The sequence below is a fragment of the Canis lupus genome, chromosome 9 (genome assembly GCF_048164855.1).
Source record: "Canis lupus baileyi chromosome 9, mCanLup2.hap1, whole genome shotgun sequence".
Lineage (NCBI taxonomy): Eukaryota > Metazoa > Chordata > Mammalia > Carnivora > Canidae > Canis > Canis lupus.
This window is the reverse complement of record NC_132846.1, coordinates 50,112,881-50,134,815: the sequence shown is the minus strand read 5'-3', so window position 1 is coordinate 50,134,815 and position 21,935 is coordinate 50,112,881. Positions and strand designations below refer to the sequence as shown.

At 41.3% G+C, this 21,935-nt stretch overlaps 2 protein-coding genes across 39 annotated transcripts in view; one reads left to right on the top strand and one right to left on the bottom strand.

Annotated features, from left to right (window-relative positions):
- TTLL5 (tubulin tyrosine ligase like 5) overlaps nucleotides 1–11,913 on the bottom strand; it is a 270,361-nt gene extending 258,448 nt beyond the window's left edge. For 22 of the 36 annotated variants that reach the window (XR_012036922.1, XR_012036921.1, XR_012036942.1 and 19 more), the window contains exons 1-3: nucleotides 11,768–11,913; nucleotides 10,095–10,263; nucleotides 4,746–4,852 (exon numbers count right to left, since the gene is read on the bottom strand). Coding sequence is in view for 14 of the 36 variants with exons in the window: in XM_072839391.1 (XP_072695492.1) it covers nucleotides 4,746–4,852; nucleotides 10,095–10,168 (181 nt within the window). In the remaining 22 variants the exon portion in view is untranslated. The remainder of the gene's footprint in view (nucleotides 1–4,745; nucleotides 4,853–10,094; nucleotides 10,264–11,767) is intronic. The other 14 variants (XR_012036932.1, XR_012036931.1, XR_012036936.1 and 11 more) reach the window with 2 other exon arrangements.
- ERG28 (ergosterol biosynthesis 28 homolog) lies at nucleotides 11,582–21,075 on the top strand. 3 transcript variants are annotated; one of them, XM_072839416.1, is made up of 5 exons: nucleotides 12,008–12,439; nucleotides 14,953–15,116; nucleotides 17,260–17,350; nucleotides 20,099–20,217; nucleotides 20,346–21,075. In XM_072839416.1, exons 2-5 carry the CDS (start codon nucleotides 14,984–14,986, stop codon nucleotides 20,423–20,425), a joined length of 423 nt encoding a protein of 140 aa, XP_072695517.1. In that variant the 5' UTR covers nucleotides 12,008–12,439; nucleotides 14,953–14,983; the 3' UTR covers nucleotides 20,426–21,075. The 3 variants fall into 3 exon arrangements, 2 of the variants coding, with proteins under 2 accessions (XP_072695517.1, XP_072695516.1); XM_072839415.1 differs by having other exon boundaries at nucleotides 12,032–12,439; nucleotides 17,260–17,354; XR_012036948.1 differs by lacking the exons at nucleotides 20,099–20,217; nucleotides 20,346–21,075 and having other exon boundaries at nucleotides 11,582–12,439; nucleotides 14,953–15,222; nucleotides 17,260–17,354.
- The last annotated feature ends 860 nt before the right edge of the window (nucleotides 21,076–21,935 follow it).

Below are 21,935 nucleotides of genomic sequence, written 5' to 3'. Positions count from 1 at the left end.
AAGGAAAAGACCTAGAATATTTAACAATTCAGAAATCTGAGATAGCAACTAGAAACACTCAAATTGCTCTTTTCAGGGGTGCTTGGTTTTGCTCAGTTGGTGAAGCATCCGACTCCAACTCAGGTCATGATCTCAAGGTCCTGAGATAGAGCCCCATGTCAGCCTGTCTGCCCAGTGGGGAGTTTGCTGGAGACTCTCTTTCCCTCTCCCTCTGCCCCTCCCCTTGTTTATGCTCTCTAAAATCAATAAATCTTTTTTAAAAATTGTTCCTTTCATAAAGGAAGGTTTAGAAAATTATGAAACCTCAAAGAATTGGAAAGATACAGAAAATTGAAAAAAAAAAGTTTGAGAAAAAAGTTCAGTGGCTTTTTCTTCAATCACAAGAATGTGTAAAGGGTAAAAAAAAAAAAAAGACATGTAAGTTCTAAAACACAGGGACTGCTTGAACAATAGGTTAACAACACGGATAGATACTAATTTCCAATAAATGTTCAGTACTCTAAAAAAGAAGGGTCTGCTTACCGCCACAAATACAGAGATTCACTTATGTGACAAGCAGACCAAAAGAAATCTGTTTTGGGGGAGATTATTTACTTCTATTGTTTTTACCTACCTTTGATGTTTTGACTTCGATTGTATTGAAAGGGAGTTTCTTTGCAAATGTTAGCAATCTTCAGTTCCTCCAAATTCAGAGAACTTGAGTGAACCACATCCCTTTAAGTGGTAACCTAGCAACTTGCTGAAGGGATTAGAACAAGACCCTTGGGGAGAGAGGATTCAAATCCCAGAAGCAGGTGTTCATTGTCCTCTGAACTCCTGGCTTATTATGGAGCAAGAACAGATCTTAAAGTCATTTCAAAGTAGAACTAGAACAGATCCTATTCAACAAGTAGAGTAAGTAGCACAAATTCGGAGTACCCACTATTTACCAAATATTAAATGATCTCATTAACTCGTACAATGCCTACAAGGTAGCTTTTATCTCCACCTCACTAAAACAGTTGAGAGAGTTTAAGTGATTTGCCCCAGACTCAAAGCTAGTAAATGCCAAAGCTGGGATTTGAACCAATGTATAGAACCCACATATAGACTCTTTCTACTATATCACACAGCAGTTCTGATCCATGGTACTATAACCTCTGAAGATAGCTACAGGCCAACCCTAGAATTCAGAGCACTGCTGAATATCAAAAAGAAGAGTGGAGATAAATGAAATTGAGACTAAAAAACAATAGAGAAAATAAGCAAAATTAACAGGTGGTTCTTTAAAATGATCAAAATTGACAAACCTTTAGTTAGACTAAGAAAAAAAGAGAAAAGATTCAAATTACTAAAATCAGAAGTGAAATAGGAACATTACTGCTGACCTTACAGAAATAAGAAGGATTACATAAGAATACTATGAAAAACAAAGAATACTAAGAATAAATGTATGCCAGCAAATTGGATAAACTAAATGAACAAAAACTAAAAAACATACAAATTTACCAAATCTGAGTCAAAATACAAAATATGAATAGACATATAACAAGTAGAGATTATATCAGTAATCACAAACCTCCCAATAAAAAGCCCCAACTACATGGATTCACTGGTGAATTCTTCAAACATTTAAAGAACTAACACCAATCCTTCTTAAACTCTTCCAAAGAAGAGGAGGGAACTCATTATATGAGGCCAGCATTACTCTAATACCAAATCCAGATAAAGACATTACAAGAAAACCACAGATCAAAACCCCTCATGAATATAGATACAAATACCCTCAATAAAATACCAGCAAACCAAATCAAACCGCATATTAAAAGGGTTAGATTATCATGACCAAGTGGGATTTATCTCAGGAATGCAAGCATGGTTCAATATACAAAGGTCAATCAACATAACATACCACATTAATAGAATGAAGAAAAAAAATTTTTCAATTAATGCAGATAAAGCATTTAACAGAATCCAACACCCTGGCATGATAAAAAGAGTAAACAAAGGAATAGAAGGAAACTTCCTCAACATGATAAAAGGCATTCATGAAAAACTTACAGCTAATAACATACTTAACAGTGAAAGATTGAAAGCTTTCCCCTAAGAACAGAAACAAGCAAGAGAAAGATGCCCATTTTTACCACTTTTATTCAACACTGTACTAGAAGTTCCTGCCAAAGCAATTAGGCAAGAAAAAGAAATAAAAGGCATCCAGGTTAGAAAGGAAGAAGTAAAATCTCTATGTGCAGATGACATGATCTTATATACAGACAATGCTAAAGAATACACACATACACACAAACTATTAGAGCTAATATTTGAATTCAGCAAGGTTTCAGGATCCAAGATCAATATACAAGTCGGTTTTATTTCTGCACACTGGCAATAAACAACCCAAAAATGAAATTGAGAAAATAATTCCATTTATGATAGCACCAAAGAGAATAAAATGTTTAGGAATAAAATTAACCAAAAACTCTAAAACTCATACAGTTAGAACTATGAAACATTGATAAAAAAATTAAAGATGACCTAAATAAATGACAAGACTTCCCATGTTTATGGCTTGGAAGGCTTAACACTAAGATGGCAATATGCTACCCATCATAATCCAAACAGCCTTTATGCTCAAACGGAAAAACTGATCCTAAAATTAATTTGGAATTACAATAGTTCCTGAATAGCCAAAAGAAATTTTTGAAAAAGGAGAAAAAAGCTAAAGGACTCACACAACCCAATTTTAAAGCTTTGTACAAAGACATAGTAATCAAAGTGGCACTGGTATGAAGTTAAACAAAAAGATAAACAAAATATTAAGAGTCTAGAAATAAACCCATACATTCATAGTCAACTGACTTTCAATGACAGTGCCAAAACTATTCAATGGGGAAAGAATAGTCTCTTCAACTAATCACACTGGGACAACTGGATACTGACATGCAAAAGAATGAAGATTGACCCTTATCTCACACCATGTAAAAATATTAACCCAAAATGGATCAAAGACCATTTAGCTCTAAACATAAGTTTAACCTTTGATGGGATCCCTAGGTGGCTCAGCGGTTTCGCGCCTGCCTTTGGCCCAGGGCGCAATCCTGGAGTCCCAGGATCGAGTTCCGTGTCGGGCTCCCAGCACGGAGCCTGCTTCTGCCTCTGCCTGTGTCTCTGTCTCTCTCTCTCTCTCTCTCATAAATAAATAAAAACAAATCTTAAAAAAAAAAAAGTTTGAAACTTTGAAGAAAGTTTGAAACTCTTAGAAGAAAGCACAGGGATTATGACCTTGGGTTAGGCAATGGTTCCTTAGATATGACACCCAAAGCATCTGCAACAAAATAAAAAAATAAACTGCACAACATCAAAATGAAAAACTTTTGTTCATAAGAGAACACTATCAAGAGAGTGAAGAGACAAATCAGAGAATAGGAAAAAGAATCTGGAAATCATATATCTCATAAGGTCTAGTATCTAAAATGTATAAAGAACTCTTTTAACTCAACAACAATAAGTCAAAAAAAATTAAAAAAAAAAAAGTCAAACCATCCGATTCAAAAATAGGCAAAGATGGGGTGCCTGGGTGGCTCAGTCAGTTAAGTGTCCAACTCTTGATCTCAGCTCAGGTCTTGCTCTCAGGATTATGAGTTCAAACCTCCATTCAAACTTTGAATAAATAGTTCTCTAAAGAAGAAAGAAGACATACAAACAGCCATGCAGCACATGAAAAGATGTTCAATGTCATTAGTCATTAGGGAAAAGAACATCAAAACCACAATATCACTTCACACCAACTAGGTACAGCTATAATCTAAAGAACAGAAAATAACAAATGTCAGTGAGAATGTGAAGAAAATGGAACTTTCCTATATTGTTGGTGGGAATGCAGAATGGTGCAGTCACTATGGAATATCCTTTGGCAGTTCTTTAATAAGTTAAACATAGAATTACCATAAGACCCAGCAATTCCATTCCCAGGCATAGACCTGAAAATAGAACTGAAAGAACTGAAGAACTGAAAGAGGTGTTCAAACAAAGAACTGAAAATAGGTGTTCAAACAAAAGCTTGAATGTCAATTTTCAGAGCAGCACTACTCACAGGAGCCAAAAGATGGAAACAACGACCAATTTTGTTGTTTCAAATGATGAATGGATAAACAAAATATGGCACTCTTCGAAAAGGAACGAAGTATTGATACATGCTACAACATGGATAAATTATGCTAGAAATTGAAAACATTATGAAAACATGCTAAATGAAAAAAGCCAGACACAAAAGACTACATATTCTATGACTGCATTTGTATGAAATATCCAGAATGGGCAAATCGATAGAAACAGAAAGATGAGCAATTACTAGGAGCTGGAATAAGGGGTCATAGGGTGTGACTGCTTAATGGATACACAGTTTACTTTAGGATAATGAAAACATTCTGGAACTACACAGTAGTGCAGGTTGTACAACACTGTGACTGTATAAATGCTACTGAAGTGTACACTCTCAGTTAAAAAGGTACATTTTGTTTTGTGTCTTTTATCACAAAAAATAACAACACATGTACACATAATTCTGAAGAATGAATTCAAAGAAGGAAAGCAATTTAAGATGCAGCAAATTTAAGAAATTCCAAATAATTCTTAGGTATAAAAAAATCATGAGATTTTTCTCATGACCAAGGCCCTTTTCCTATTTACATGTGATATCAACTTCTGTAAGAAGAGGTTACCGGGGCCACGCCCAACCCTGCCACTGTCGGGGACGCCATACCTACCTCCAATTACACGAATATTGTTGTCCTTTGTCAGAATAGCCTCAGCATGGAACACCAAAACTGGAATTCTCCTACAGCCTCCAGTCCACATGATACAGGGATGATCCCTACACCCATAACAAAAGGCTTTTATTAGTTGACAGCTCAAAAATCTGAATTAATCACTGTGGTTTGCTGCTTAGCAACTTTCCTTCCTCCTGGAACAAGAATCCAAAATGTCCTATGGGAAACCATTCAGTTCCCATTCTTAGCCATTGGTCTAGTTAAGATTAATTCCATCCCTGCTCCAGGAACAGGCTTTGAGAGGCCTCAGCCAATTGGGGCATCCCCCCCTCCAGTTAGTGGATCAGGGACAAGCACATAAACCAACTAGAGCCCAGTGAGTATCAGAAGATATGCTGTGAGACCCCCTGAGAAAGAGGTACTTGCTGTGTCTCCTGCCTCTTCCCCTTGATGGTATAAGAGAATGAGGTATTTAAGTACAATCGTCATTTTGTGACCTTGAGAGGAAAGCCCCGAGCTATAGGTAAAGGAGGAAGTCAGTGGGAACCCTACTGGAAGAATTAGAAATATGACATCCTGAGAGGCAAATGCGGAGTTGCAGAATCAAGTCTTTCCTAAATATGAGTTAATAAATTCCCTTTATGGGGGACAGTTGGAAAGAAATCTTTAAAATAAAGTTTTTAAATTCCTTTTATTATTTAGGACAATTTACGTTTTAATCCTCAGCATACATAAAGAATGCAATATATAGCACTTACAATAATTTATGTACCCTTTTACACCCTACAGTCCTTTTTAAGCCATTTTGATGACCCATCCTAAGAGTCTGAGCTCGGAAACCAAAATACAAGCGCTCCATTAAAACCCCGTATTTTAAAGCAAGCCTATACTAAATGGAACAATATTTTTCTCCAGAAAAAAATCTGACTTTAACCTCCTTCCCTATCTATCCTCGGGAAATCTGTTTAATCAATCTTAGACAGATGTGTATTTACTTACAGATTAGGAAATCTCCAACCTCCTTAGTGCCAGGGAGTCAGAAGGGAAAGAAATGACCTGAGTCCCTACTCTGTGCCAGGAATTAAAGTAAGAGCTTTCACCTGCTATCTCAATCTCCTTGCCCACACTATGAACTTAAAAAAAAAAAAAGATACCTCAGAGAGGATAAGTGATTTGCTGAAGGCCATTACAGCTGGTAAAGTAAGGAAGAGGTATCTGAACCTTGGTGCCTACCTGTGCTCCGTCCACCCTTCCATCTTCCTAATCACATTTCAGTGATGTTTTGTATACAGACCACCTTAAACCTAACCCTCTGGGAACCTACACTAACCAATTCCTTAAATATAGTAAGATCCATTTAGCCAAAATTTGGGCTGCTCTCAAAAACTCACATGACCACACCCCTTAAAAAAGGTCATACTACAAAGCTCAGGGCCAAGTCAGACCCTCCCGACCCAAGTTTCAACAGATCCCCGTTTTGAATGCACAGGCTGCCAGGCTACCAAACAGAACTGAGGCAGCCTTGAGACTTGGGATGAGCTGCCAAAGTGTTTTAGTGAGGAAAAGCAAAGAACACTGTGCCTAGTTCATTTCCTGTTTTCTAGAACTGGAATGTGAATGCTTACTGTTCCTGCTTTTTTGACCTGGGTAATAGGGCCCATTTGTGAGAAAGGTATTTATCAAAGGCACTTTTTAGCAAGAAGGATTTTTTGTGTGTGTGGTTTGCTTGCTTTTTAATCTTAAACACCTGTAAAATGCAGGCATGAGGCCAGATGATTCCTAGGATCTCTTCCAACTGTAATTTTTCCACTATATTTCTAAGTTAGAGGACAGAGGAAAAAATAGGCAGCCTAAACTGCAAAGTCTTGGACAGAAACTCTGGAAATTAGCCAAAGTTCCTTGTCAATCTAGCACTAGCTATAAACTGGACCATGGTGCCTTCCTACTTACAAACAATGGATTACTGCTACAAGTTAAAATGCCTGACGAGGGTGAGGAACACAATAAACAGATACACGGCTGAGAAGAGCCAAGGCCCTAGCTATGCTATTTGTGCAAAGCCAAATCCCTGTCAGAGAAATCCTTCTACTTACAACCTATGAAAGATAAAAGAGGTGGTAGACACATTATGAATTCAGTGAGGCCAACTAAAATACGCTTAAGGTATGTGCTGTATTGTCATTAAAAGCATGCGCCCACCAGGTGGTGCTAAAGGCAAAAGATTCAAAATAGTGAGGAAACTGAAAACTGGAACTTTAAATTTTCATTCATACCAGAAACTGGTATATACTAAGAAAACATGCTCTTACAGGCATGAAAAAACATAGGACTTGGATGCTTAATTACCGAAGTAGAACAGTTCAAGGTTCACTTCATTGAAAGCCTAACAACATTGTGGTTCTTAAGAAGCAATTTCTTAATTGAGTGCCTCGGCGTTTGCACGTCTGCCTTCAGCTCAGGTCATGATTCTGGGGTCCTGAGACAGAGTCCTGCATCAGGCTCCCTAGAGGGAGCCTGCCTCTCCCTCTGCCTATGTTTCTACCTCTCTCTGTGTGTCTCATGAATAAATAAAATATTAAAAAAAAGAGAAAGAAAAAAAAAAGAAAGAAAGAAAGAAAGAAAGAAAGAAAGAAAAGAAAGGAAGGAAGGAAGGAAGGAAGGAAGGAAGGAAGGAAGGAAGGAAGGAAGGAAGGAAGGAAGGAAGGAAGGAAGGAAGGAAGGAAAGAAAGAAAGAAAGAAAGAAAGAAAGAAAGAAAGAAAGAAAGAAAGAAAGAAAGAAAGAAGAAGCAATTTCATGCAGCACATATATTATTCACTCCTGGGATCTAGCCTACATAACTCAAAGCTTCGAGGCCTAATTCATACCAATGCCCCTGCTGGAAATGCCTTCCTCACTTCCGTGCACTTGATCCCACTCTTAGGCAGAGGACATTTTGCCATCCCCATGGAGCCTTCCCCCGGCTCCAACAGCCCACAGTGATGCCTTGTCTCTGACCTCCTGTAGTACTCACTGTATAATCATTTGTTGTTGATCTTTTTTCCCCCAATTATACATTCATGAGCTGCTATAAAGCTGGCTTTTATGATAGGAACTGAAATTAAGGCCTGGAACGACTTGATATAAGATTTCTTATATCAAGTCTTTCCACATCTATATATAAATTTATATTTCAGATCCCCTAGAAAAAGGGTCCCTTTAAATTTACTATTGAAATAATGCCATGCAAAACAAGGATTGCCTGGATAGTTTCTAGTCCTAAAGTCCAGGATTGCCAGGCATTAACACTTTAATACAGCCTTGGGATCTGAGCAGATCTAGCAGATGTCCATAGATATACATCTTTAGGTGATTTAAGGCCTTATAACTTCCAAAACTTTAAAAATGTAAGCATATTACTCCAAGTGTAAACAAGACTGTCTTAAGATTCCTAATGTATATAATAAGTGTCTGGTAGACAAGACATGAGTTGATGGAACATTCACAATCAAAAGTCAACAGTAGGAGTCTGAAAGGAAGAAGAGCAAAAAAAATCTATGAATCTGGACTAGAATTACACCTGTATGTTCACTAACTTCTACTAGAAATTTAGCCATTTCTCAATTATGAATATAGGCAACAAAGCATTATCTGTATCTTTTGAGTCTGTCTGCATTATAGATTTTTTATACCATATTTCAGTTGTTGCACATATCTCAAAATATCATTTACATTTATCAATACTTCTAAGTTAGGTAGTTATTAAATGCCACTAGACTACCTATGGTCACAGTATTCCTCATCTGGTGTGATGAGGCTGGACAACAATTTGGCAGCTCTCCTCTCAATCAATCAATCAGCTGCCAGATGGCACCCATCACAGTGGTGGTCCAGACACTATGATTCTTCCCAATATTCCCCACTTTTAAGTGCTAATCAAAGACTACCCCCACAGGGTCGGGGTGCCCGGGTGGTATAGTTGGTTGAGCATCTGACTCTTGGTTTCCACTAAAGTCATGATCTCAGGATGGTGAGATCAAGCCCAACTCCGAAGAGCACTAATAAAAAATATTCATGAAGTAAAAGAATGATCCTGAAATTAGACTGATGCTCGCAAAAATCAAAAATTTCGTAAAATAGGGAAGAGGCAGCACACAGAAAGCAAAAACTCACAAGAGGATAAAGTGATCAGACGGAATTATCCATTTAATTATCCTGAATAAGACTGACCCAAATATAATGTCAAAGCTCTATTATTTTCTATGACCTAACAGTGATGGAAGCCTTTCCCCAAAGCTATATGAATGCTTCAATAATTTTTTCTAGTTACATTAAATAATGTAACCTTCTACTTTATAATAAGAAATCCACTTTAAATTCAATATTAAAGCTAGTAACAATACTGTCTTAACATTTGTATGGCACTTCATCATTTATAAAGCTTCATACATATCATACATATCATTCTATTTGATCCTAACTTCATACATATCATTCTATTTGATCCTAACCATACCCCTACAAAACAGCCTGAGAGGTTTTATCCCCACTTTTCAGGTTACATAGCACACATGTGTACCTAAGGGGATTCACAGAGAAGCTTAAAAACTAATCTTAACTTTAAGTCAGACTCTCTCTTTGTTCCCTGTGTCAAGTAATAATGTTCAAAGAGGCAAAATAGCAGGTGCCTCAAAATCCAGGAAAACCAGGTCTGAATTTCAATCCATCACTCACACTCTCTGAACCCCTGAAAAAGTTCTTTGATCTGTGTGAAGCTGAGCTTACTAAAGTGGGAATAATAACATCCTCCGATTAAATGAGACACATCAGTTAAAGCCCTTACTGTCATCTATGCTAAATGATAAGCTGCACTTATTACCATCATTCATTTTTATTATTATGAGAATCCAGCAATCAAAAAACTAGAAGATCTCAGGAAAGCAATGTGGTCCAATGGCACAGCACAGGTCATAGAATTCTAACGTACTGTCCCACAGTTATTCTGGTACATACTATTTTCTATCATTGTAAGGCGTTTGAGAAAATAACTTATCTCATAGATGTTGGAGACCTCCTTTGCTTTAATATCTACAAATTTAAAAATCTCCTATGTTAGGAGCTCCAGTCAAGAGTTCACAAATAGCAATATCTAGAGCCAAGATTCACTCATGAACCCAGAAACAGAACCTTATCTCATTTCAGATAGCCAATGGTGATCAACTCATAATATCTTGGTTCAGTTTGTGGCTAGAAAATAAAACCAGAGTCAGACTATACCAAGGAAGAATGAGGTAAAAGAAGGTTTAAGTAAAAGAGAGTTATTTTCCACCCTAAAGGCAAAGGGTCAAGGCAGTCTTGCTCTTACTTACTCTTGGCTTACCACCTCCTCATCCTCTGAGGATGATGCTGTTTCCTCCAGGTCCCGGGCCATCACGACTGGCATTTCCTTTAGGGTTTGTCATGCAGTCAGCAGACGGGGGCCTCAGGGACCTTTCCTTGAAGATTCACTGGGTCAAACAATTTAGGTGGCACGGATTCCTGCAAGAAAGCCAAATGATGTGAAACATAATGCCATTTTCTACTTGGTGATTATTGCTATTGATCTTCCATACAACAAATATGAGTATTTACCTAAATGGTGTGCAACATCTAGAAGCTTACCTTCTATCACAGTGCCTCTCATATGCCACAAAAATCAAGGCTTTTTTCAAACATACCGTCTGTCCTTCATGTATTTAAAGAGCTGTTACTCAGTTTGAGCTTTTCAATTTTCTCATATATACTAAAACTAACAAAAATTAGCTTTTTAGGAAAGTCTGAGGTAGGTGGATGACTGCCCAAAAACAGACAGACCCCATGCTGGAAAAACTTGCTTTTTTTTATTTTAAGAATAAAAACTCAAGATATACAATGCTTGAAAATATTTCTTTAGACTCTAGGACAGGCATACAGGTGAAATGCCCTCATACTTCACTAAAACAAATTTAACTACTAAACTATAAGATTAGTATATTCTCCTGAATCAAGGTCATAAATAGCTGAAAACAAAACAAAACTGTCCTTCCAAACACTCTCAAAAATCATTCTCCGCTACTGAAAATCACAAACTATGATTTGACTCCCAAATAGACCTTGAAATTAGGATATTTCCAAGTTAAAATATTTTTTTTGCATCCGTAAAAAATACATGTTCGTTGTGTTTAAGGATGGGATTGAAATTACAGGTAAAGAAAACGAAAACGTTTCGATGCCCATAACCCTGTTACTCCGACATAACCACGTGATGTCTATCTTTGCAGATCTCATTTTTCTATACATTCAAAATATGATAAAGATCGTCTACAAGACCAAAAAAAAAAAAAAAAAAAAAAAACACCTGGCAATCCCGGTAACGATCCCTACAGATCCTCAGCGGAACGGGCAATATCTAACAACTTCAAAGAAGATGTCCTTCCGAGGATTCCCAACGGGATTTCTCGATCTTTCCCAAAGTGTTGGGAAGTCCTTTATTTTTTTTTTAATTTATTTATGATAGTCACACACACAGAGAGAGAGAGAGAGAGAGAGGCAGAGACACAGGCAGAGGGAGAAGCAGGCTCCATGCACCGGGAGCCCGATGTGGGATTCGATCCCGGGTCTCCAGGATCGCGCCCTGAGCCAAAGGCAGGCACCAAACCGCTGCGCCACCCAGGGAAGTCCTTTAAATTAAAGCACACGAAACCTCCCAGGGAGGAAGGGATGCCAAACCCGTTGCAGGCTGCCAGCCGAGCGGAGAAGACGGCGATCCGAAGAAGATTAAGGACACTCGCCCGAGGAGCGTCCCCGCCCTAAAGGGATCAGCCCCGCGGTCCCACCCCCGGCAGGTCCTCAGATGCTCCCCGCGGGAGGGCAGGGGGGACTCCGCCGCGGCGATTCAGCCCGGCGCGCCCGGAAACCAACAGCTGCTCCCGGACCCCGACAGGGAAGTGCAGCGGCCGGCGCCCGCCCAGACTCGGGAGCTCCCCTCCCTCGCGGAGCGGAGCGCGCCAGCGCAGGCGTTTACCTGGCTCATCTTCCCATGGCTCGGGGCCGGCCGGCCGGCGGGGACCGCGCTCTGCGCCTACCTCCCTCCTCCTTCCCCAGCCGGGCTCCCGGCCGCCGCCGACCGCTGCTTCCCCCGTTACTACAACAACCAACCAGCAACCGCCCGCTCGGAGCCACTGCGCAGGCGCCCGCCACCCCGCGCTTAAAAACGCTCGGCTTTGGGCGCGAAGGAATGTCGTCACTCGGCTTTGGGCGCGAAGGAATGTCGTCACCGCCGCGCCGCGCGGGCGCAGAGCTTTGCTCTCAGCCAAAGTCTCGACTCCTTTTTTTTTTTTCTTTTTTCCGCTCTTTCTCCCTCCACCAGCCTCCAGCGCCGGGGTTCTTCGGCCACGCTCAACCGGACGGCCCCGCGGCGCGAGTGGCGGTACCCAGGGTGAAGCTTGGGCATCGGCGACCACTGATTGGCAGTAAGAGGGTTCACGCCCCATCTCCTGCTCGAGCACAACCGGAGCCGCCAATCAGAGCGAGGACTGACGGAAACGACCCAATCCTGGAGCCGGGCTGTGGGCGGGGGCGAGGACAAATGGCTCAGGTGGGCTCCTCGCTCGTTGGACCGCTTTTGGAGCTTGGCTGCTGCCGCCGGGGCTCCCGCTGGTGCTGCCCGCTGCTGTGCTGGGGATCCGGTCACCAGGTACGGACCATGTGGAGGAGAAGAGGGGGGGACGTGTTTGTGTGGCATCTGACGGAAAGGATCCAGGGAGCCTGGAAAAATGGAGGCGAGACCAAGGGTTGGAGAGACCTTGAGACGGGGGAGCTGGGACTGTGAAGATGAAGAAGGGCTTGGTAGGCTGGAGGAACCAATGAGCGGATGGATGAATGAGCGGCTACTCTGAGCCCAGGGCAAGGAACCTTCACCTTCTCACGGAATAACCCTTGAGATGGGTTTTTGTTTTTTGTCTTTGTTTTTGTTTTTTAACTCCATTTTGCAGATTTCTCACGCAGGGTCTCACAGCTGCAAAATGATTGTTGGAAGGGTAGGAACCTCCCTCCTGACTAGTTTTAACACCACACCTTTCCTGGGCCGGGCCAGGACAAAATTGGAGAACAGATGTTGGGTACTCTCGGAGGCTCTAAAGCTTTGGGGCAAATGGGGGTGAGGATTCTGGTAGAGCAGATCGGAAGAGTGCTCAGGCTCTGCCCTCATCAGCCATCTGTTAGGATTTCTAAGTGCTTCCGTAAAATGGGCATAAGTTCTCTCAGAGAAGGGGGCTATCCATAAGGCGTTTCTGACCCTGGGAGGAGAAAGCCTGAGTCTCCTATTGAGAAATGGTGAGAAAATAAGGATGTGGGGGGGGGGGGGGGCGGTGTCTTGGCCCATGCCATGACCACTTCTGATCTCCAATAAAGCTCTGTTCTCTCTGGACTTCAACAAGATCCATTGTTGTCATCTACCCCTCCCTGAGGGATTCCTGCTTCCTCCTCTAGAGCTCCTTTTTTTGTTTCTCTATTTTGTTTTCTTTTTAGTGCTTCACACTGTCTTATGCCATGGCTGACTTTAATATCGATTTCAGCTGATCATACTGAAACTTGTGCCAGAGTGACAAAGGAAGCCTGATGACTTATCACCACTTCAGGCCCAAGAAGTTAACCTTACAACAGATGAACTGTGGGGAAAGCAAAAAACAACCAAAAAAAAAAAAAAAAAAAAAACTACAATGAAAATGAGAAGTAGTAGTTCTGTTCTTAAATTCTTTATCCACGAGTTTTATTTAAATCAAGTTGATTGAAATCGTTGCTCCTCAAGGATTCGTGGAAGCTTTTTTTTTTAAACAAAAAATACAGAACGTAATTGGATTTTGTATACAACTTCAAGGCACAAGCGTATATAGTATACTTAGTCTTTGAGAATAGAAACTTCATCAAAATATTCTCAGTGAGGCAGTATTGCAATATAGAATCCAACAAAGCATAATTTGAATCTCAGCTTTGCCACGCATAAGCTGTGTAACTTCAAGCAAATCACTTAATTTCTCCGTGCCAACTCTCATCTGTCAAATGGAAATAGTAATAGTGCCTACCCACCTTGTTTAGGGATTAAATGAGATAATATATACATGGCATATACAAGTGCATGATAACTGTTAGCTGTCATAATCTCTCTCTCTTTTTTTTTAAGATTTTATTCATTTATTAATGAGAGACATAGAAAGAGAGAGGCAGAGACACAGGCAGAGGGAGAAGCAGGCTCCATGCAGGGAGCCTGACGTGGCACTCAATCCCGGGTCTCCAGGATCACGCCCCAGGCTGAAGGTGGCGCCTAACCGCTGGGCCACTGGGGCTACCCTGTCATAATCTCTCTTGCAACCCAACACCAACATTACTGTTTCCTTCTCCATTCAATTTTCATGCTTGTTTTCAAGTCACAAAAGTTTAACTTTTATTTTGTTCTAGCTTATGGAGCATGAGTGACCTGAGAACCAGAGTAGAGAACACCTGAGAGTGTAAATATTGCCATCACTCCATAGATCCCACTCAAATGTATAAGGCTTTCCTGTGCTTAGAAGGGTCTGTCATCAATAGCTAGACGGATATGTTAGTAGATTTATCATTACCTTGCGCCACTTGCATTATAAGAATGACATAAAAAAAACTAGGCTAGGGGTTTAGATATTAAAGGACTGATTCCAGCCAAGAGAAAACAGTTCTGATTTAGGCTACCATTGTGGAGAAGTTGCTTAGACGAAAATAAGTACTGTGCCACCTACTGCAAAGTATACTGTTGATTCACTGCTACTAGTATGAGTAAATATCAAGACCAGTTTCTCTTAGTGTCACACAAATCCATTTTATTACTTTATAGTAATATTTGTACACCTCCTTTTCGTTTGTTTCCTTTTTTCTCCATTATTTTTGTCTGGCTTTACCATTTCCAGCCATTGCGTTATTTAGCCTTTTTTACTCTAGGTACAGGTTAGCACCCTTCGATATAGGGCAAATATCCAAAGGCAGTGAACTAACCCTGTGAAGTAAGAATAGTATGTTAAGATAACTGAGGGTGGATGGGCCTTAGAGACTTGGAAAGGAATTCGCAAAATGATTGCCCAGATAACTTATGAGTGGGACGCAAGTTAACTACCCAAATCAGATAGCTTATGCTTGAAGTAGACTAACTGCTGTCTCCTGTTTTTTGCCTTTGTTCCCAAGGCAAAAAGCTTTCTCGGGTTGGAGGGAAGTCATGAGCCGTTTCTTGAATGTGTTACGAAGCTGGCTGGTTATGGTGTCCATCATAGCCATAGGGAACACGCTGCAGAGCTTCCGAGACCACACCTTTCTCTATGAAAAGCTCTACACTGGCAAGCCGGATCTTGGTAAGAAGTCAGAGAACTGCATCCTGTATGGGAGTGGCCTAATTGTGGTTCCCAGACCAGACTATCCTTGAGAACTACCTAAGAAATTTAAAAGCAAACATCACAGGTACCTATTTTCTCCTCCAAACTTATTTCCTGAAATTTCTACACCAAGTGGGGCCCCAAGTCTATTTTTTCGTAACCTCCCAGGTGATTCTGCTGCTGGCTAACTCGGAAAGCCACTAGAATAATAGACTTTCTGGATAGCACTTGGCCCTTTTTCCCCCAAGCTTGTCTGAATACATTTTCATCCATGTTATACTGTCCTTTACATTTCACAGACAATACAAATGTATTACAAGGATAAGTGAGAAGATAGAGTTATTTGGTGACTCTGGGATGCCCCACTAGAAAGCGATAAAAAAGCTTTTCATATGATCTCAGCCCTCTTCAGAAGCAAGGCTGTGCCATGGTTTATTCCATGCTGCAGATAGGGAGTTACCAATCCAAGCTCTTCCCAAACACTGAAGAGTCCCTGAGAAGATGTCCAAAATTCCTCTGAACTGGTCTCCCAAAGTGAAACTGAGAAGGCCTCTGCTGGCCTTACCCAGTTTCCTGAGCCTCCCAGCTGAGAGTATTTTCACATTTCAGCTTGTGCTTCCTTGCACTGATGTGTGGGGTAGTGGTGTTTGAGCTGCAGCACCATTTCACGCAGCTGACAATTCTGTGTCACATTTATAGCTAACCCAGATTCGGGCTCTGACCTAGCTCATTTTTCTGTAACATCTCCATACAAAATGAATCTTAAGTAGGCTAAGGCTCATTTTGAGCAAAGCTCAATAGGAGTAAAGTATCTGGAAAAGTTCCACTTCCCCCCCCCCCGCCCCCAAACACTGCCCTCTGCTGTGTAGATTCACAGGATTTTAGAGGTTATCTGACCTAGTCCTCCAGAATTTCACCTGATGCCTAAACTGGCTACAGATGATGAGATATTCCACTTTTGTGTGTCACTAACTAGAGCTATTTCCCCAGCCTTTTCATCAGAAGAGCTGTCAAACTGGTTTGACATTATAAAGAATGTAGCCTTCTGGGGCCAACCACTAGATATTTGGTGCATATGAAATTTTTTCTCACCTTACTACCATCTAAAGATCTTCAGGGTTGTGAAATTGGTATCACTCTCTGGTTTTCCAAAGGATGGAAAATCTTTAAAGCCCAAGTAAACATTCATCGGCCTTTCAGTCATCAGTCTTACCCTTGAAATTTCTCTTGCTCAATAGACCAGTAAAGGAAGTATCTTTGCTTTCACAGTTTCGCCTTTCCTGGCCACAGGATGCCTTAGATTGTACATTACAATCACCCAGGGAGAGAGTATTTTTAGAAAATGCATATTTCCAGGGCCTACCTCCAACAAGTATGATTTAATTGGTCTGGTACCCAGGTCTTGGTAATTTCATAAAACGTCTGTAGTTGCTCTAATAAACACCCAGGGTCTAGGACCACTGTTAAGGTAGACTGTGATCAGTACTCACAGGATAAGATACTAAGAACAGAGTACCAGAACAAAGTCATCAAGAGCAAGGTGGCCTCAGCAAACACCAAAGAAGCAATGCTTTGTTCCAGTACCAAATGCACAGGAAACCTGCCCAGTTTAAGCTTTGTTCAAATAACATAGATCTGGATTCTGAAGAAGAGTTCAGTCTCTTCCACACCAGATTGAGCATTTAGATAGGTCTCAGGATTTTCAAGTTCTCTCCTGCATCAGCCTTGAAAGCTGACTGACGTAGGCATCTTATATTAATGCACCACTGTCTGCAACATTCCCCCAAACCTGTCCCAATCCAGACTTGCTGAACTTCACCCACACCAGAGTGGCTTCCAGGACAGAGGTATAAACTGCTACATTCAGGAGTTATTACCTAGGTAGACTCTGGATTTCTACTCTTGAAACTGCCCCCACCCAACTCTAGACATTTGAAGAGGAGCTGAATAGTTCTCATTCTTGAATTCCTTCCAGTTCCCATGTATAGTACCAGAGCCTCCCCTCTGCCCAGCCAGAGAGTTCAGGCTGAGCAGTCTGCCTCTCATGAACCACCAGTGAAGTAAAGGAGTTTGGAGGGAATCCTAATTCTCTCCTCTCAACACTCTTTTCTCTGCTGTATAGTGAATGGCCTCCAAGCTCGGACTTTTGGGATCTGGACACTGCTGTCATCAGTGATTCGCTGCCTCTGTGCCATCGACATCCACAACAAGACGTATGTAAGGGAAGGAAAAGCCTTAGCATCCTTTTGTTGGAAATCAGGTGCTAGGCATACCCAGTGTGGTCCTCCCCCTGGAGGCTTATTCATTTTCATGCAATAGCCTATAGAATATGGATAATAAAAAGCTAGTAGGTCCTATTCTTTCGAGGCTAATAATAATAATAATAATAATAATAATAATAATAATAAGTAATAGGCCTAACAGGTTTAAAGTTTGAAAATTCTTTAGAAGTGAATAGCAACTGGCAGTGTCATGATCCAGCAGCCTGCATCATACCCCTCTACTTCTTTACTAAAGAATCAGCCTTTCTTCTACTAAAGAAATAGAATAGTGTGCTCTTTTTAGAGCAGCCACCCACATATACCTTATTCTCACATTCCTCCTTAAGAAGTAGGAATGAACAGAAATCACAATCCATGAAAAAAGGAACCCACAAGTAAACCACCGTAAGCTTATGTAGAGTCAGTAGGTGAGAGTGAAAGGGAACCCAGGATTCCTATATTCTGCTTTTCTAGGGTACTCAGACTAGTGTGGAACATTTGCAGAGCCTCTTGTCTTTATGCTATAACTGGTGCTGGCCACTGGAGGGGGCTCGAACTCTCTTTCCAACTGTCCTCACCACAGTCAAAGCAGAAAGTTTGCTCAAGTCAGTGGCTAAGGCCACTAAAATGTCAACTTCACACTAAAATATTTTTCTGTCGTATCTAAACTTTCAGCATTTGGGAAAAGAGGTAATGATATTTACTGAGCACCTTTGATTATGCCAGGAGCTTTCATCTACATGACCTTGATTAAGTCTCCTAGCCACCCTTGGAGGTAATGATTTTCATTCCTGAGTTTGCAGCTCTACATGTTAGAGGCCCAATTAATTTGAACTAAGGAAGACGGACTCAAGTGGGATTTGAAGCAGGGCTATTAACCCTGTGATCTCTCCAACTTTTTAAATTATTTTTTGAATTTGAAACTCTGGTTTGACTTGTGCTAGATTGAAATGTATTTTTGGAAGTAGTATGGTTTAGTGAAGCAGCCTAAGGCCCAAGAACGAAAACAAGAAAATGGGCTCTTGTCTCAATCCTGATAGTAACTATTTTTGTAGCTGCAAGTTCATTATATGGTTGACCCTTGAACAACATGGGAGTCAGGAGCACTGGCTCCCCACAGTTGAAAATCCACATATAACTTTTGACTCCCCCAGAACTTAACTACTAATGACCTACTGCTGACCAGAAGCCTTACTAATAAGAATGTCAATCAAGACATTTTGTATATGTTGTATGTGTTATATAATGTATTCTTACAATAAAGTGAGCTATAGGAAAGAAAACATTATTAAGAAAATCATAAGGGAAAAAAAAGAAAATCATAAGGAAGAGAAAATACATTTACTGTACTGTATTTATCTTTTAAAATCCATGTATAAGTGGACCCATGCTGTTCAAGGATCAGCTGTTCACCTTCTCTGCATCTTGGTATCCTTATGTATAAAATGAACTAGTTTATCTGTTCTACCCTACCCCTCAGGGTGCCTGGGAGGGAGTGAGAATTAAATAATCCTTTGAAAGACTTTTACCATGATAAATTGATGATAGGCGTATCTTTCATTTGATGTGCTTTTGGAGTAAGACTTATCTCATTATCACCCATTCATTTCCCCTTCTCCCAACGCAGGATAGCCACAAATGCTAGCTTCTGTTTGTTGCCTTTTTTACCCTGGGACTTTGGTATGGACTTTGGCCCATACTCTTCTGATGTACACTCTGATTCTATTTCCTCCTAATCCAGAAATTCAAAAACACCCTATGTTCATATTAACATAAATGTATAAAAAAATGCACAGGAATGATAAAAATCAAATTTAACATATCAATTCCTTCTAGGGAGGCAGGGGAATGGGATCTAGGGTGAATAAGGATACATAGAATGCTTTAACTGCTATCTGTAATATTTTATTTCTTAGGAAAAAGAATCTGAACCAAAAATGTCAAAACATGATGGAACAGGGTGTTGGTTGCATACGGGTTAATTATAGTATTCTATGATCAACAGTTTTTGTACGTTTGAAATATTTCCTAATTCTAAAAATTTCATAGTTAAAAAAAAATATATCCAATCCAGTGGTCAGTCATCCTATAACCTATATCTTCTCCACCTCTTAATCAGAAGTAAGGAATACATCCTTGGTCCGTGAGGTTACCACTGTGTTCTCCAACTGATCATTGTCCTAGGCTAAAACACAAAGTAACCAGCCCCCATGGCAAGAGCATCTAAAAGCCCCAGAGAGGTCCTCGCTGCTCATGCCCTTCATTCTTAGGCATCCATCATATGAGCACTGATCAGCCACTGGCCGAACAGCTACCAGGTGGGCTTGGACTACAGAGCCAAGCCACTTTGAGTAAGTAGATTGATCCAGAAACGGCCTCTACTGCTAGGATGGCCATAACCCAGACTCTGCTTTGCTGGGGCTGGCTTCACCACCTACCTTGCTATGACTTGGAGATCCACTTTGGATGCCTGGACTGTTCTCCTCTCAGTCGAGCAGCTGAAACCTTCGATTTTGCCCTAAGTAAAGGGTAAATCGATGTGATTGAGCAGATGGGTCTTTCTCGGGCCCAAGTCTCCTTTTCCTTTAGCCATAGCCACATGGTGGGTTGGTATTAATGTGTGTGTGGAATCTGACCACTGCTTTTCCTCTGCACTGAACGAGCGGGCCTTCGTTCCCATTTGTGTCTGCTCCCCTGTAGGCTGTACCACATCACACTCTGGACCTTCCTCCTCGCCCTGGGGCACTTCCTCTCCGAGCTGTTTGTCTTTGGGACTGCAGCTCCCACGATTGGCGTCCTGGCACCCCTGATGGTGGCAAGTAAGCATCCAACCCCCCCAGACCTCCCATGGGAACTGCACCCTAGGGCTGGGGCAGGAGAGCAGACATACAAGAGTGTGAGAAAGCTCTGTGCCTCTGTCAGCCACCAATCTTTTCTCTTATTTAAGGTTTTTCAATCCTGGGTATGCTAGTTGGGCTCTGGTACCTAGAAGTAGAGCCAGCCTCCGGACAGAAGAAGAGAAACTGAGGCCAGCGTCACCACCTCCAAGATTTCGTCTTCTACCGTTACTGTCCCCTTCCTTCATCTTCCCTCCTCTTTCATTTCTTCTTTTCTGTACCATCCTGAGCCCCCTTACCCACTGCTAGCCTTTTAGGTTTGGGGTTTTTCTTACATTTAAAAATTTGTAAGATACAACCTTCATACAGAAAAGTATATAACATATACGTACAATTGAAAGAATCATTTTAAAGTGAATACCCTATACCTTCACCCAGATCAAGAAACCCAGTGTGTGCCCTTCCCCCACTGACAGCCTCTTCCAGGCTCCCTTTCCCAGCCCTCAGCTTCTTCCCTTTTCTTTTCATCCCTTCATCTGACTTATATGGTGGGAACATGTGAACTATGAAACTTACAGCTGCTGCATCACCCAGAGCAGCTGCCACCAAGGGCTGCTTCAGGAGGTCACCCTTCCAGGCTGGGCTCCTCTCTGCTACTGGACCCAAGACTCTGAACCATCTGAGGAACAGGCAATTCTAAGAAGGGCTCCCCTGTGAGTAAGCATGGCTTATATGCTTGTGTCTACAAGTGGATCAGGGTTGGAAGAGTCTGGGCTGTTTTTAGACCTTTTGGTCAGCTGTATTTGTGTAACAAATTTTGTAATAAATAGAAAAACCCTCTGCTCGGATCAGTCCTTGTACTTTGGCCTCCCCCAAGCCAAGAGCACTCCTTCCCTTCTCTGAGCCGTAGCATAGGATAATCACAGCTTTTTGCTGATCAAGTATACCATAATGAGTAGGACAGCTCAAGGACCCAGGAATGGCTGACTGCCTCTGGCCCTTCTTGTCACTTGTTCATTTCTCCTGAAGTCCAACCTGTCTCTCCTTCCCCCACCTTCAAGATTGAGTTCACAACTGAACAGTCAGGAGCTTTTTCTTGTTTTCTTCCTAAGGAAGAAAGAAATTCTTGACAAAGCAAAGGCAGAAAACAGCACAGAAGAAACAGCTGCCTGACCATGGAAAGGAGAATGTGAATCCCCAAGATAAAGGACTGGAGCAGATAGTTGCCCTCCAAAGACAACTCTGAGGGGCTCCTTACTGGCTGGGCCTACACACAGTGTGTAGACCCAGGAACCCATTATTTCCACCAAGTATTTATTGAACATTTAACTCCCTGCCAGACACTTGGGAAAGAAAAATGACGACCCAGGCAATGTCCTTGTTCCTGTGGCCCTAACACTGTAATCAAGGAAACAGCAGAGCAGCCCGTGAAAGAACAACTTCAGACAATAAGAACTCCGGAAAACAGGGTATTGTGATCAAGAAGGTAGGGGGTGGATGATTTAGATTATCAGCAAAGGCCTCCCTGAGGAGGTAGGAGCTAAGCTGAGCCTTAAATGCCCAGGTCTCAGGTGTCTTCATATGTGAGGCAGTCATTTAGGGTTGAGGGAGCAGCATCTAGAAGGCAGGAGCCAACTTGTTCAAGGACTATGCTTCACACAGTCAAGTTAGGAAGTGAGAGGTAAGAGGTCAGGAAAGGA